At 45.3% G+C, this 16,238-nt stretch overlaps 1 protein-coding gene across 2 annotated transcripts in view; it reads left to right on the top strand.

Annotated features, from left to right (window-relative positions):
* LOC140486532 (cytochrome P450 2J1-like) overlaps nt 1–16,238 on the top strand; it is a 117,853-nt gene that overhangs the window by 74,739 nt on the left and 26,876 nt on the right. Inside the window, exons 5-6 of one of the 2 annotated variants that reach the window (XM_072585801.1) lie at nt 1,466–1,642; nt 13,618–13,759. In XM_072585801.1, the coding sequence (XP_072441902.1) occupies nt 1,466–1,642; nt 13,618–13,759 (319 nt within the window). The remainder of the gene's footprint in view (nt 1–1,465; nt 1,643–13,617; nt 13,760–16,238) is intronic. The other variant, XM_072585802.1, reaches the window with a different exon arrangement.

Here is a 16,238-nt window from a genome sequence, read left to right as displayed (position 1 = left end):
ATAATGCCCTATGTGTAAAAACGTTGCCCCTCAGGTTCCCTTTTATTTTTTCCCCTCTAACCTTAAACTGACGCCCTCTACTCCTCAATTCCCCAACTTTAGGAAAAAGACTAAGTGCATTCACCCTATCCATACCTGTGGTGATCTTATACACCTCTATAAGGTCCCCTCTCAATCTCCTACACTCTAAAGAAAAATGTCCTAACTTGTCTAACCTCTCCCTACAACTCAGACCATTTCTTCTGCACTCTTTCCAGTTTAATAACATCCTTCTTATAACGAAGTGACTAAAACTGAAACCAATACTCCAATGTCCTGTATAACTGCAACATAACTTGCCAACTTCTATACTCAATGCCCTGACTGATGAAGGCCAGTGTGCCAAAACCCTCCTTCACTGTCCTGTCTACCTGTGGCTCCACTTTCAGAGAACCATGGTCCTGAACTCCAAGGTCCCTCTGTTCCACTACACTCCTTAAGGCCCTACCATTCACCATGAAACTCCTACCTTGATTTGACTTTCTGAAATGCAAGACCCCATATTAAACTCCATTTGCCATTTCTCAGCCCACTTCCCAACCTGACCAAGATCCTGCTGCAATTTCTGATAACCTTCCTCACTGTCCATGATACCATCTATTTTAGTGTCATCAGCAAACCTACTAATCACACCTTGTACATTCACATTCAAATCATTGATATAGATAACAAACAGTAATGGGCCCAGCACCGACCCTTGAGGCACTCCACTAGTCACAGGCCTCCAGTCTGACAAGGATCCTTCCACTATTACCCTCTGCTTCCTACCATCAATTTTGAATCCATTCTGTGTTCTAATGTGGGGCATATTATAGGTTTCTAAGTCTAACAGGGTTAGACAGGATTGATGCAGGAAGCATGTTCCTGATGACCAGGGAGTCCAGAACCAGGGATCACACTTTAAGGGGACTAGGTATGCCATTTCGGACTGAGATGAGGAGAAATTCATTCACCCAGACTGTGGTACGCCTATGGAATCCTCAGTCACAGAAACGGTTGAGGCCAAAACACTGTATGTTTTCAAGAGGAGTTAGATGTAATTTTGAAGGCTACAGGGATCAAAGGATATGGGAGAAAGCAGGAACAGGATACAGAATTGGGTGATCAGCTACAATTATTTTGAATGATAGAACAGGCTCAAAGGGCTGAATGGCCTACTCCTGCTTCTGTTTTATATGTGGCTCTGTACTGGTTATGCTGCTATATACTGATTATGTTGATATATACTGGTTATGCACTGGGTAATTCAAAATAAACATCTTCATCCAAATAATAAACTAACACAGATAAGAAGTAAAAGGATTAGTGACAGGGTGAGTTGAATGAGGCTGATGTACCTCACAAACACTAGCATGGGCCAACTGGGCAGAGTGGACTGTTTGTGTCGTAAAGGACATTACATGATGTGCTTTTTATTTAATTCCAGTTGTATAACCTAATCCCAATGGTGATGAAGTTCATGCCAGGAGCACATCAGAGGCTGTTTGCAGAATGGGATCAACTGGTGGAGATCCTTTTAGTGCAAGTCAAACATCATCAAATGAGTCGAAACCCTGAGACTCCAAGAGATTTCACTGACTGCTACTTGAATAAAATAGAGAAGGTGAGGAAACAGTGATCAGCAAGTTAAATGTCTTTCGTTTTGTCAAACAAAGAAAATTATGAAGTTACACAAACACAGAGGCAAGAAAACAGAGAATGGAAAGGGTGACTGACATGAGGTTGTGAAGTTTAATTGAAGCTGGAGAGAAAGAGATACAGAGGTTGAGGTAAAACAGTTAGGAGTAGTGTTCACCAACACCTGAAAATTACAAAATTATGAGAGGAATGGATAGGGTCAAGAGGCAGAGGTTTTTTCCCAGGGTTGAAGTTTCAGTTACAAGGGGACACAGGTTCAAGGTGAGAGCTGGGGGGTGGGGACGGGGGTGGGGGTTGGGGTGGGGGGGGGGATGTTTAAGGGAGTTGTACAAGGAAAGTTTTTCATGCAGGGAGTGGTCGGAGCCTGGAAAGCACTGCCTGAAAAGGTGGTAGAAGCAGCCACGTTAACTACATTTCAGAGGCATCAGAATGATTACATGAATAGGGAGGGAATAGGGGGAAACGAACCAGATAAGGGCAGAAGGCTTGGTTTTTAGTTTAGTCATGGCATGATGATTGGCACAGGCTTGGAGGGCCGAAGGGCCTGTTCCTGTACTTCTCTTTGTACTCCCCATACTCCCTCTTTCACCATATCCCTTTAATTTTCTTGTTGATATGGAGTCGTGGAGTTTTTACAGCGAGGAAAGAGGCTTTGACCTGTCTTTTCAATGCAGATCCTTAAACATCCATCTATTCTCATCTCAGTTTGCAGACTTGAACTGTAGCCTTGGATGTTGTGGTGTTTCTGAAACCAGATTCTGGATTAGTGGTGCTGGAAGAGCACAGCAGTTCAGGCAGCATCCAAACAGCTTCGAAATCGACGTTTCGGGCAAAAGACCTTCATCAGGAATAAAGACAGTGAGCCTGAAGCGTGGAGAGATAAGCTAGAGTATGGTCCCATCATCACATCAGCAGCCACCTAACCCCACATGCTACAGCAGTAATACATTGTACACTCAGCCATTTCTATTCCACTAAATGAATTCATTTAGATGTTTTAAAAGTGAATTTCTTAACTGTACTGTTCAGGTGAAAGGAATCTCTCCTGCACATGTTTACCTCCTGCCATCTCTTGTGTTCTTTTCCCCTGTCCCTGTCCCTGTCACTCTGTCACTCACTCACTCACTCATTCCCTTCCATCATCCCACCTCCCCAATGACCTGTTCCTTTTACTTGCTTTGACTGAGCAGCATCTTGAGCCTTGTTTAAAATAAACAAATCAATTTACTATCAGTCAATCGCCATGGCAATGCCTCTCCCAATCAACACCTATTTGCCAACCAATCAGCAGCTTTGTTTCACTTTAACAGTTGTTTTCATCCCAATGTGGTAACACTTGTGAATTGTCCTGATTAAAACAAGACACAAACTTTTAGCAAAAAGAAGATTTCTTTAATTTATGCTGAAGTTCTGTAAGACCAATATAGCTATTCTTTGTTGGCCAAAGAAATACAGATGAATTTTTTCTAATATTAACCTTGATACAGTTTAAAACCTCAAATTCCACACCTGTATAAAAGGGCATCTCTAATATTAAACCTGATATAATCTAAAACTTAAAACATTGGTCATAACGTTGAATCTAGGAGTTGGCATGCTGGGGTACTGGACATTGTTGAGGCCATTTTTAGAATACCGTGTACAATTCTGGTCGCCCTTCTATAGGAAGGATGTTGTTACCCTTGAGAGAGTGCAGAAAAGATTTACAAGGATGTTGCCAGGACTGTAGGGTTTGATTTATAGGGAGAGGCTGAACAGGCTGGGACATTTTTCCCTGGAGTGTCAGAGGCTGAGGGGGTGACCTTCTTGAGGTGTATAAAATCATGAGGTAGGGTAAATAGACAAGATCTTATTCCTAGGATGGTGGAGTACAAAACTAGAGGGTATGGGTATAAGATGAGAGGGGAAAGATTTAAAAAGGACCTGAGAGGCAACTTTTTCATGCAGGGGGTGGTGCATGTATGGAATGAGCTGCTAGAGGAAGTGGTGGAGGCTGGTACAATAGTTAAAGGCATTTGGATGGGAATATGAAGAGAAAGGGTTTAGAGGGATATGGGCCAAGTGCTAGCAAATGGGATGAGGTCAAATTGGGATATCTGGTTGGCACAAGTTGGACCGTGTGCTGTATGACTCCATCACTTTACCTGACAGCTATGGGGTTATCGGTTAGTTCAGTTAGCTGAAAAACAACTTAGCAACGCACAGTGATGCCAACAGTATGGGTTCAATTCCTGTACCAGCTCGAGTTACCATGAAGCACTCTTATTCTCAACGTCTCCCCTAGCATGAGGCATGGTGACCTCAGGTTAAACTACCAACACACATTTTTATCCAATAAGAGAGCAGTCCAAAGGGTCTGGTAAAACAGTGTTGACTTTACCTTAATTACAGGCCATCTCATCAACCTGGTGAATTGGTGTTTTGAATTTTGAATCAGTGTATCTCAGTGATTCCCTGTAAAATGACCCCAGCCCCCCCCCCCCATGCAAAAGACACGTCTGAACCATTCACAAAAACCTTTAACCAGAAATGCTGAGTGGATGATCCGTTCTGCCATGTTCCAATGATGCTTGACCTCATAGATGCCAGTCTTCAGCAAATTCGGTTCACTTTACATGATGTCAAGAAATGATTAAAGGCATTTTATACTGCAAAGGCCATAGGCCCTGACAACATTCCACCATTAACACTGAAGACTTGTGCTCCAGAACCTACCACTCCTCTAGCCAAGCTGTTGTTGTCCAGTTGCAACACTGGCATCTACCTGACCATGTTGAAAATTGCCAGGCATGTCCTTTACAAAAAAGGCGGGACAAGTCCAACCCAGCCAATTACTGACCCATCAATCAACTCTCAATTATGAATAAACTGATGGAAGATGTCATCAACACTCCTATCAAGCACATCTGCTCAGCAATAACCTGTTCAGTGACACCCACTTTGGGTTTTGCCAGGGTCACTCAGCTCCTGATTTCATTAGAGCCCTGGTCCAAACATGGATAAAAGGCTTCATTCCCGCCTGAAGTTAGAGTGACTGCCTTTGTCGTTAAGGCTGAAATTAACTGAGTGTGGCTTCGAGGAGCCTGAGCAAAACTGGAGTAAATGGGAATTGGAGAAAACTCTCCACTGGTTGGAGTCATGTGAGGCATATGTAAAGATGGCAGTTGTTGTTGAAGGTCAGTCATCTGAGCTCCAGGAATCCCTTCGTGTAGTGTCCTCGATCTTCAGTGGCTTCATCAATGACCTTCCCTCCATCATAAGGTCAGAAATGGGAATGTTCACTGATAATTGCACAATGTTCAGTATCAGTCACAACTCCACTCAAACACAGAGGGATCGAGGTGTACAGGTCCACAGTTCCCTGAAATTGACAACCCAGGTTGTTAAGGTGATCACGAAGATGTATGACATACTTGCCTTCATTGGGCAGGGCATTGAAAATAAAAATTGGCAAGACATGTTGCAGCTGTGTGGAACTTTACTTAGGCAATATTTGGAATATTACATGGAGGTCTGGTCACCAACAACCATAGGGAAGTGGGGTCTTTAGAGTGGGTAGAGAAAAGGTTTACCAGTTTATTGCCTGGTTTGGAGGCTATTTGGAGGAGAAATTGGACAATGTTGGTTTGTTTTCACTTGAATATCAAAGGCTGAGGGATGACTTGATAAAGTTTACAAAAATATGAGAGTTCTGGATAGAATGGATAGTCAGAGTCTTTTTCACAGGGCAGAAATGTTAATTATGAAGAAACATAGGTTTAGGGTAAAAGCAGGAAAGTTTAAAGGAGACATGAGAAGCAGATTTTTACACAGACAGTGGTAAGTGCCTGGAACATACTATCAGAGGAGATGGGAGAAGCAAATCCAATAGCAATATTTAAGAGGCATCTTGAAAGGTACAGGATTAGGCAGGGAAGACAGGGATATGGACCACCAGGAGTCAAAAGCTTTCTCATTTACAAAGGCATATCTGTTAGGCAGGCCTATTGGGACAAAAGGAATGATCATGTGCAGTACTGTTCTTTGTTACATATATACTGAAGCAGTGAATGTTCAAATGCACCAACATCTGTGAAATCTTCAGGCTTGAGCTGACTTGTGGCAGTGACATAAGAGAACAATCATACCATCACCTTTTGACTTTCAATTATATTACTACCACTACCAACACCCTGGGATTATGGCTGACTGTTCAGTGGCTACAACAGCAGGTCAGAGGCTTGGAATGTTCAGCGAGTAACTGACTGCCCAAAGCCTGTCCACTACCTACAAGACACAAGTCAGGATTGTGATGAAATACTCCCCAGTTGCCTGGATGAGTGCAACAAAAAAAGTGCTATGACCAATGGGTTATTTTTCAAGACAAAAGGGTAGTGTAGAATTTCCGGATTCTAGTGCTCTGATGTCCTGGAATGTGAGATCAGTTGACTAACAGAACATAGAACAGTAATGGCCCTTTGGCCAATGATGTTGTGCCAGCCTTTTATCCTTCTCTAAGATCAGACTAACCTACATGCCATTCATTGTACTATCTTCCATGTGCCTATCCAAGAGTCACTTAAATGTCCCTAATGTATCAGACTCTACTACCACTGCTCTCAGTGCATTCCACACACCCACCAGTCTCTGTATAGATTATATTACATTCCCTACAATATGGTAACAGGCCATTTGGCCCAACAAGTCCACACTGACCCTCTGCAGAGTAGCCCATCCAGACCCATTCCCCTACCCTAGATTTACTAACGACTGGTGCACCTAACACTATGGGCAATTTAGCCTGGCCAATTCACCTAACCTGCACATCTTTGGACTGTGAGAGGAAACCCACACAGACACGGGGAGAAAGTGAAAACTCTACACAGACAGACTCCCGAGGCTGAAATCGAACCTGGGCCTCTGGCGCTGTGAGGCAGCAGTGTTAACCACTGAAACACTGTGCCGCCCCCAAGAACCTACTTCTGACATCTCCCCTAAACATTCCTCCAATTATTTTAAAATTATGCCTGCTTGTCAAAGCCATTTCTGCCCTGGGAAAAGGTCTCTGGCTATCCACTCTATTGATACCTCTCAACATCTTGTACACCTCTATCAAGTCACCCCTTATCCTTCTTCACTCCAATGAGAAAAGTCCTTGCTCCCTCAACCTTTCTCCATAAGATATGCCCTCCAGTCCAGGCAGCATCCTGGGAAATCTCCTCTGCACCGTCTCTAAAGCTTCCACATCCTTCCTGTAATGAGGCGCACAGAACTGAACACAATATTCCAAGTCTGGTTTAACCAGGGCTTTATAGAGCTGCAGCATAACCTTGCGCCTTTTAAACATAATCCCCTGCTAATGGAAGCCAACACACCATATCCTTGTTAACAACCATAACAACTTGGGTGGCAACTTTGAGGGATCTATGGATGTGAACCCCAAGATCCCTCTCTTCCTCCACATTGGCAAGAATCCTGCTTTAACCCTGTACTCTGCGTTTAAATTCCACCTTCCAATATGGATCACTTCACACTTTTCCATTTTGAATCATGAGGACTTGCAGGGACATCCTGACTGCTATAGAATTGATGTGCTGAACGGCCACTTTCTGTGCTGCAATAACTCTGTGACTCTGTAAGGGACAAGCTTCACTCAGAAAACCTTTCAACAGTCTTTCAAAAGGATTGATCAGTTTCACACTGAACCAAACAGGAGGGCTTTCTTTTCAAAAATGAGAGATCAGACAAGGAGCTTGTTCTGAGCAAACTTTCTTTTAAGTGAGCAAGATATTTTATTCATTCATGGGATGAAGGCATCCCTAATTACCCAGAGAATATTAAAGAATCAACCACATTGCTAGGGGCTGGAGTTACCTGTATGCAGACCAAGTAAGACCATAAGACCATAAGACATAGGAGTGGAAGTAAGGCCATTCGGCCCATCGAGTCCACTCCGCCATTCAATCATGGCTGATGGGCATTTCAACTCCACTTACCCGCATTCTCCCCGTAGCCCTTAATTCCTCGAGACAACAAGAAGCTATCAATCTCGGCCTTGAAGACATTTAGCGTCCCGGCCTCCACTGCACTCTGCGGCAATGAATTCCACAGGCCCACCACTCTCTGGCTGAAGAAATGTCTCCGCATTTCTGTTCTGAATTTACCCCCTCTAATTCTAAGGCTGTGTCCACGGGTCCTAGTCTCCTCGCCTAACGGAAACAATTTCCTAGCATCCACCCTTTCCAAGCCATGTATTATCTTGTACGTCTCTATCAAGTCTCCCCTTAATATTCTAAACTCCAATGAATACAATCCCAGGATCCTCAGTCGTTCCTCATATGTTAGACCTACCATTCCAGGGATCATCCGTGTGAATCTCCGCTGGACACGTTCCAGTGCCAGTATGTCCTTCCTGAGGTGTGGGGACCAAAACTGGACACAGTACGCCAAATGGGGCCTAACCAGAGCTTTATAAAGTCTCAGTAGCACAATGGTGTTTTTATATTCCAACCCTCTTGAGATAAGTGACAACATCGCATTCGCTTTCTTAATCACAGACTCAACCTGCATGTTGACCTTTAGAGAATCCTTGACTAGCACTCCCAGATCCCTTTGTACTTTGGCTTTACGAATTTTCTCACCGTTTAGAAAGTAGTCTGTGCTTTTATTCTTTTTGCCAAAGTGCAAGACCTCGCATTTGTTCAGGTTGAATTCCATCAGCCATTTCCTGGACCACTCACCCAAACTGTCTAGATCCTTCTGTAGCCTCGCCACTTCCTCAGTACTACCTGCCTGTCCACCTAATTTCGTATCATCTGCAAACTTCGCTAGAATGCCCCCAGTCCCTTCATCCAGGTCATTAATATATAATGCGAACAGCTGTGGCCCCAACACTGAACCCTGCGGGACACCGCTCGTCACCGGCTGCCATTCTGAAAAAGAACCTTTTATCCCAACTCTCTGCCTTCTGTCAGACAGCCAATCCTCAATCCATACCAGTAGCTCACCTCGAACACCATGGGCCCTCACCTTGCTCAGAAGCCTCCCGTGTGGCACCTTATCAAAGGCCTTTTGGAAGTCTAGATAGACCACATCCACTGGGTTTCCCTGGTCTAACCCACTTGTCACCTCTTCAACGAATACCAACAGGTTTGTCAGGCATGACCTCCCCTTAGTAAATCCATGTTGACTTGTTCTAATCCGACCCTGCACTTCAAAGAATTTAGAAACCTCATCCTGAATGATGGGTTCTAGAATTTTACCAACAACCGAGGTTAGGCTAATTGGCCTATAATTTTCCATCTTTTGTAAGGACAGCATTTTCCTTTCTTAAAGGGCTTTAGTGAAGCAGATGGATATTTCCCCAACAATCAATGATGTTTCACAGTCACTTGTAATTCCAATGTCATGGCAAGATTTGAATTCAGATCCTATGAGCATTACCTAACTTTCTAGGTTAGTTGGTCAAAGGGAGGCATGAATCCAGTTAGTGACAGGGAGCAGTGGAAGGGAGGGGGAAGGGCTGGGAAGCAAGTCGGGTGGGAGGGAGGTTATTTGATATTTGAGAACTCAGTGTTGAGCCCTCCAGGCTATAGGCTGCCCAATCGGAAGATGAGGTGTTCCTCCAATTTACGCTGTAGTTCATTGTGGCGATGGAGGTGGCCAAGGATGGTCATGTTGGAAAGGGAAGGGGAAGGGGGATTGAAATGGGCGATGATGGGAGGTCTGGTTGGCCCCTGCAGACCAGATGTGATGCTCAATGAACCATTCTCTAAGTTTCCATTTGGTCTCCCCGATGTAGAGGAGACCACACCAGGAGCACCAGATGCAGTAAACCAGGTTGGAGGAGAGGCAGGTGAACATCTGTATACTGGATTAGTGGTGCTGGAAGAGCACAGCAGTTCAGGCAGCATCCAACGAGCAGCGAAATCAACGTTTCGGGCAAAAGCCCTTCATCAGGAATAAAGGCAGTGAGCCTGAAGCATGGAGAGATAAGCTAGAGGAGGGTGGGGGTGGGGAGAGAGTAGCACAGAGTAAGCAAATGTGGCTGTGGTACCAAGTTTGTTTCACAACATGGTTGAAGAGCTTCAGAGCAGAGGAAATGACCTGGGAGTTGCAGTGGGAGAGGGACTCCCTGAGATTCTTGTAGAGAGAGGAGGAAAACATCTGTCTCATCTGGAAGGACTGTTTGGGCCCTGGATGGAGGTGATGGGGAGGTTGGGGGGGGGGTGATACTGGCAGGTTTTGCAGCTTTTCCAGTTGCAGGGGAAGGTACCATGGGGTTCTGTGGGGGGGGGGGGGGGGGAGTCCGTGAGGAGAGTGGCACAAACCAAGAACTGTCGGAGGGAGTGGTCTTTGGGGAAGACGGGGGGGGGGGGGGAAGGGAAGATATTCTTGGTGGTGGGGTCTAGTTGGAGCTGGTGGATGCATTGGATACAGAGGCTGGTGGAGTGGTCGGTGAGGACAAGGGGAACTCTGTCTTTATTTTGTTTGGAGGAGGGGGTTTCGAGCTGTGGAATGGGGAATGGGGAATGGAGATGGTGCAGCGTGGAGCTGTCTGGATGACAGAGGGAGGAAAAGCGCGTTGTTCAAAATAGGTGGACATCTGGGGTGCTCGCAAGTGGAATGTCTCCTCATCCGAGCAGATGCAGTAGAGGCAGAGGAATTGGGAGAATGGGATGGAGGCTGCTGGGTGGTAGGAGATGTAATCCAGATAGTTATGGGAGTCTGTGTGTTTGTAGTGCTTGTTTGTCTGGAGGCTGTCCCCGGAGATGTGGAATGAGCTGACAGGCTGGAATCGGAGCTGCCTCCTTCTGTGATGAAAGGAGAGATAATTACTGCAGTAGCTCAGCATTTAAATTTTCTGGAAACACCATCAGAATCTTTGGAGATGGCTAAAACGCAGTTGAAAATGAAGCAGCTTGAGTTCGAGGCAAAAGACAAGAAATTACAATTAAAAGCAGAGGAAAGAGAAAAAGAATGAATGGTTTTAGCAGAACAAAGACAAAGAGAGAGAGAAGAGAGAGAGAAAGAGGGAGAGAAAAGGAGAGAAAGTAAAGGAAGAAATAGACGGAGTTTGAACTTCAGAAATTGGCACTAAGTCAGCTTAAAGGATGAAGATGAAGGCTGAAGGTCAGCTCAGTGAGGAAGAGAGTGAGGGTCAGCAAACCCATAGCAGCCAAAGGCCTGGTGAGAAACTGTTTAAATCTCCTCAAGCATTGCCTAATTTTGATGAAAAAGGTGTAGAAGCCTTTTTAGGTAGGTAGGGCTAATGAGGTATTTGCATCTTTATCAGAGGAGATACCTGGGGAGTATGAGGAGGTGAAAAAAGCCAAGAGCCAAAAGCATGTTCCTGCTCCACTGAACTCATCTTTACCTACCTCGACACTGTCCTATCCCCCCTAGTCCAGGAACTCACCACATACATTCGAGACACCACCCACGCCCTCCACCTCCTCCAAGACTTCCGTTTCCCTGGCCCCCAACGCCTTATCTTCACCATGGATATCCAATCCCTCTACACCTCCATCCGCCATGACCAGGACCTCCAAGCCCTCCGTTTTTTCGTCTCCAGACGTCCCCAACAGTACCCTTCCACTGACACTCTCATTCGTTTGGCCGAACTGGTCCTCACCCTTAACAATTTCTCCGTTGAATCCTCCCACTTCCTCCAGACCAAAGGGGTAGCCATGGGCACATGTATGGGCCCCAGCTATGCCTGTCTCTTTGTTGGCTACGTAGAGCAGTTGATCTTCCGTAATTACACCGGCACCACTCCCCACCTCTTCCTCCGCTACATTGATGACTGCATTGGCGTCACCTCGTGCTCCCGCGAGGAGGTTGAGCAATTCATCAACTTCACCAACACATTCCACCCTGACCTTACATTTACCTGGACCATCTCTGACGCCTCCCTCCCCTTCCTGGACCTCTCCATCTCCATTAGTGACGACCGACTTGACACTGACATTTTTTACAAACCCACCGACTCCCACAGCTACCTGGATTACACCTCTTCCCACCCGACCTCTTGCAAAAATGCCATCCCGTATTCCCAATTTCTCCGCCTCCGCCGTATCTGATCCCAGGAGGACCAGTTCCACCACAGAACACACCAGATGGCCTCCTTCTTTAGAGACCGCAATTTCCCTTCCCACATGGTTAAAAATGCGCTCCAACGCATCTCGTCCACATCCCGCACCTCCGCCCTCAGACCCCACCCGTCCAACCGTAACAAGGACAGAACGCCCCTGGTGCTCACCTTCCACCCTACCAACCTTCGCATAAACCAAATCATCCGCCAACATTTCCGCCACTCCAAACAGACCCCACCACCAGGGATATATTTCCCTCCTCACCCCTTTCTGCTTTCCACAAAGACCGTTCCCTCCGCGACTACCTGGTCAGGTCCACGCCCCCTACAACCCACTCTCCAATCCTGGCACTTTCCCCTGCCACCGCAGGAACTGTAAAACCTGCTCCCACATCTCCTCCCTCACCTCTATCCAAGGTCCTAAAGGAGCCTTCCACATCCATCAAAGTTTTACTTGCACATCCACTAATATCATTTATTGTATCCGTTGCTCCCGATGCGGTCTCCTCTACATTGGGGAGACTGGGCACCTCCTAGCAGAGCGCTTTAGGGAACATCTCCGAGACACCCGCACCAATCAACCAAACCGCCCCGTGGCCCAACATTTCAACTCCCCCTCCCACTCTGCCGAGGACATGCAGGTCCTGGGCCTCCTTCACCGCCGCTCCCTCACCACCAGACGCCTGGAGGAAGAATGCCTCATCTTCCGCCTTGGAACACTTCAACCCCAGGGCATCAATGTGGACTTCAACAGTTTCCTCATTTCCCCTTCCCCCACCTCACCCTAGTTCTAAACTTCCAGCTCAGTAACTGTCCCCATGACTTGTCTGGACTTGTCCTACCTGCCTATCTTCTTTTCCACCTATCCACTCCACCCTCTCCTCCTTGACCTATCACCTTCATCCCCTCCCCCACTCACCTATTGTACTCTATGCTACTTTCTCCCCACCCCCACCCTCCTCTAGCTTATCTCTCCATGCTTCAGGCTCACTGACTTTATTCCTGATGAAGGGCTTTTGCCCGAAACGCCGATTTCGAAGCTACTTGGATGCTGCCTGAACTGCTATGCACTTCCAGCGCCACTAATCCAGAATCTGAGTGTGTCGGTCAGCCACCTAAGAGTCAATGTCAGAGCGTGTTAGGTCAGTCAGCTCAGAGACAATGTCAGAGTTTGCATTTTTCTCAATAGCAGGAACATCTCAAAGACAATAAGGTTACATGCAGAATGTCTGGTTTGAAAACAGATGTATGTGGTGTATTCATCTTGTACTACCATTAACACCCTGCCTTTCGCCCTGGTCACCTTTACAATCTGCTCCACTGCCTTTTCCTCCCGCTTTGTCCAAACTTTTCCAGCCTACTTCATTTCTGAACAAGAGTCATGTTGGGATTAAAATGTTAAATCTGCTTTCTCCACCATGGTAACAGAATCGGTACCTGTTACATTTCAAGAAGGTGCAGGAGGCAGAAGTATTAAACAACAGCAAGAGTTTTATAAAGGAGATCTTTACTCTACAGACGGCAAGGTTAGACTGAGCTGTTTCCTCCGCAAAGTAGCAAGTTATGTCATGTGATTGGACTCTTCCAGTGTGAGCCCATTGTACATGCCAAATGCAGTACCATTATAACAAGAATCGTTAACATGGTAATGGGATGGGTCCATGGTAAAAGGATGGATAATGGTTTTAGGTGGGTATCAAGGTAATGGGATGGGTACCATGGCTATGGGTAGGGACCATCCTGTCCAATGTGAAAAATGGAGTTACCTCCTCAAATTTTTCCCAGTGCCTTTTCAACAAATTATGGAGCTAATTCCGAAGTACTTTTCCTATTCTGTGGTTCTAATTGCCTCTGGTTTCTTTTGGCAGAAGAGTGGTGATGAAAATTCCACCTTCACTCTGAACAACTTGGTTGCCTGCACCACTGACCTGATTATGGGTGGCACAGAAACCATTGTGTCGGTTTTGCGGTGGCTGCTGCTCTACATGACAGTGTATCCATCCATCCAAGGTACAGAATGTCCACACAGTAGGAAGCTCAAGAAACAGGAAGGAGTGTTAGCAGGGAAGGTCTAGGAAGCTAACCTCATCTACTCCAAAAAGGCGTGATTTGGAAGGGACACAAACTGAAATGTTAAGATTTGTTACCTAGTTTGACGCAGAATGATTATTTACTGAATCTACCATCTCTCTGATGCTAACTCAAAACCTTTAATCCCTAAACATCAGACATAGCCCTCTCCTAAATAATGTTGGGGTGACCCCTGACTGTTTGTTACTTTTAGTGTATAACATTGAAAGACAGTATCAATAAAGTTGCAAGAAATAGCATTAAATCTGAGGACTGGGACATATCTCAAATACAACAAGGAATGCCAGGATACAAGTATGGAAAGAGAGTGTAGAAAGTGAAGTTAATCTGTCAAGAAACAAAAACACAAGGGCTGTTAAAGTCTTCATAGGTACCTGAAAATTAGACACTTTTTTAAAATCAATGTGGGTCCATTAAAGGCAGAGTCAGGAAAATTTATAATAGAGGACAGAGAATTGTTGGAAAAGCTAAATTATTATTCTATGTTTGTTCTCACTCAGGATGATATCAGAAATTTCTCAGAACTGAGATCGTCGTGGTTAGTGAGAATGCGGAGTTGAAGAAAATTAGTATTAGCAAGAAAACTGTATTGGAGAATGGCCAATTAGTTTCTTTAGCAAGATTTCAGAAGATTTGGAGCTTAGATTGAGGTTCTGGATGTAGGTTTGCTCGCTGAGCTGGAAGGTTCATTTTCAGACGTTTTGTCACCCTACTAGGTAACATCTTCAGTGGGCCTCAGGCAAAGCAGTGTACATGATTGCTGCTTTCTATTTATATGTTTGGGTTTCTTTGGGTTGGTGATGTCATTTCCGGTTCCTTTTCTCAGGGGGTGGTAGATGGGGTCTAACTCGATGTGTTTGTTGATAGAGTTCCGGTTGGAATGCCATGCTTCTCGGAATTCTCGTCCATGTCTCTGTTTGGCTTGCCCTAGGATGGATGTGTTGTCCCAGTCGAAGTGGTGTCCTTCCTCATCTGTATGTGAGGATACTAGTGAGAGAAGGTCATGTCGTTTTGTGGCTAGCTGGTGTTTTCTGCCTGTTTGTCCAATGTAGTGTTTGTTACAGTCCTTGCACAGTATTTTGTAAATGACATTAGTTTTGCTTGTTGTCTGTGTAGGGTCTTTCAGGTTCATTAGCTGCTGTTTTAGTGAGTTGGTGGGTTTGTGGGCTACCATGATGCCAAGGGTTTTGAGTCGTCTGCCAGTCATTTCCGAGATGTCTTTGACATAGGGGAGAGTGGCTAGGGTTTCTGGATGTGTTTTGTCTGCTTGTTTAGGTTTGTTGCTGAGAAATCGGTGGGCTGCGTTCATTGGGTACCCATTCCTTTGTTTAGGAGCAGCAATAGGATAACCTGGGAAATTACAGCCTGGTGAACCTTACATCAATGGTAGGAAAACTATTGGAGAAGATTCTGAGGGACAGGATTTATTCACATTTTTAAAAAAATGGACTGTTTTGCATGTAGTTGGGGTGCTGCCCCTTTAAGAGAACTGGTCAGGTGACCTTGAGGATAGAGCTTGTGGAGCAGTTCCGAACTGACTTGGTGATGTGAGCATTGTCAATAATGTGGTTCTGTTCAGATTTACCATTAGTCTACCTATTGTATAACTCCTGGTTCTAAAGGAATCACCAACATCCATCACAACTCATGACAAAGATCAGATCCAGCCCATGAACTGTGTGCAAACATCATTCTATTTTTGTCTGGAGGAGACATTGCTCAGATTTTGGAAATGGCGTGGGGTTAAGGAGGTAACATCGAGGGAAGGAGTCCCGACACTCATGCAGACATGGGGAGAATGTGCAAACTCCACACAGACAGTGAATCGAGGCTGGAAACAAACCTAGGTCCCTTGTGATGGGAGGCAGTTGTGCTACGTACTGTGCGACTGTGCTATCCCTTTGTAGAGAAGGTACAGAAAAGGTTAACCAGAATATTGTCTGGTATTAGCTGTGAGGAGCAATTGGAAAAACTTGGATTGTTTCACTTGAACTTCGGAGGCTGAGGGGCAGCCTGATAGAGGTTTACAAAATTAAGAGGCATGGATATTTGAAGGTTTTTCTCCAGTGTAGAAATGTTAATTACTAAGGGACACAGTTAAAAATCACACAATTCCAGGTCATAGTCCAGCAGGTTTATTTGGAAGCACTAGCTTTTGGAGCACTGCTCCTCCATCAGGTGGTTATGGAGGTTAAGATCATGATCACAGAATTTTGTGAGCATGATCTTATTCTCCACAACCACCTGATGGAGGATCAGCGCTCCAAAAGCTAGTGCTTCCATATAAACCTGTTGGAGTATAGTCTGGTGTTGTGTGATTTTTAATTTTGTATACCCCAGTCCAACACTGACACCTCCATGTTAAGGGACAAAGATTAAAGATCATGGGGAAAATTTA

The sequence above is a fragment of the Chiloscyllium punctatum genome, chromosome 15, assembly GCF_047496795.1.
Source record: "Chiloscyllium punctatum isolate Juve2018m chromosome 15, sChiPun1.3, whole genome shotgun sequence".
Lineage (NCBI taxonomy): Eukaryota > Metazoa > Chordata > Chondrichthyes > Orectolobiformes > Hemiscylliidae > Chiloscyllium > Chiloscyllium punctatum.
This window is presented reverse-complemented; position numbering and strand designations above follow the sequence as displayed.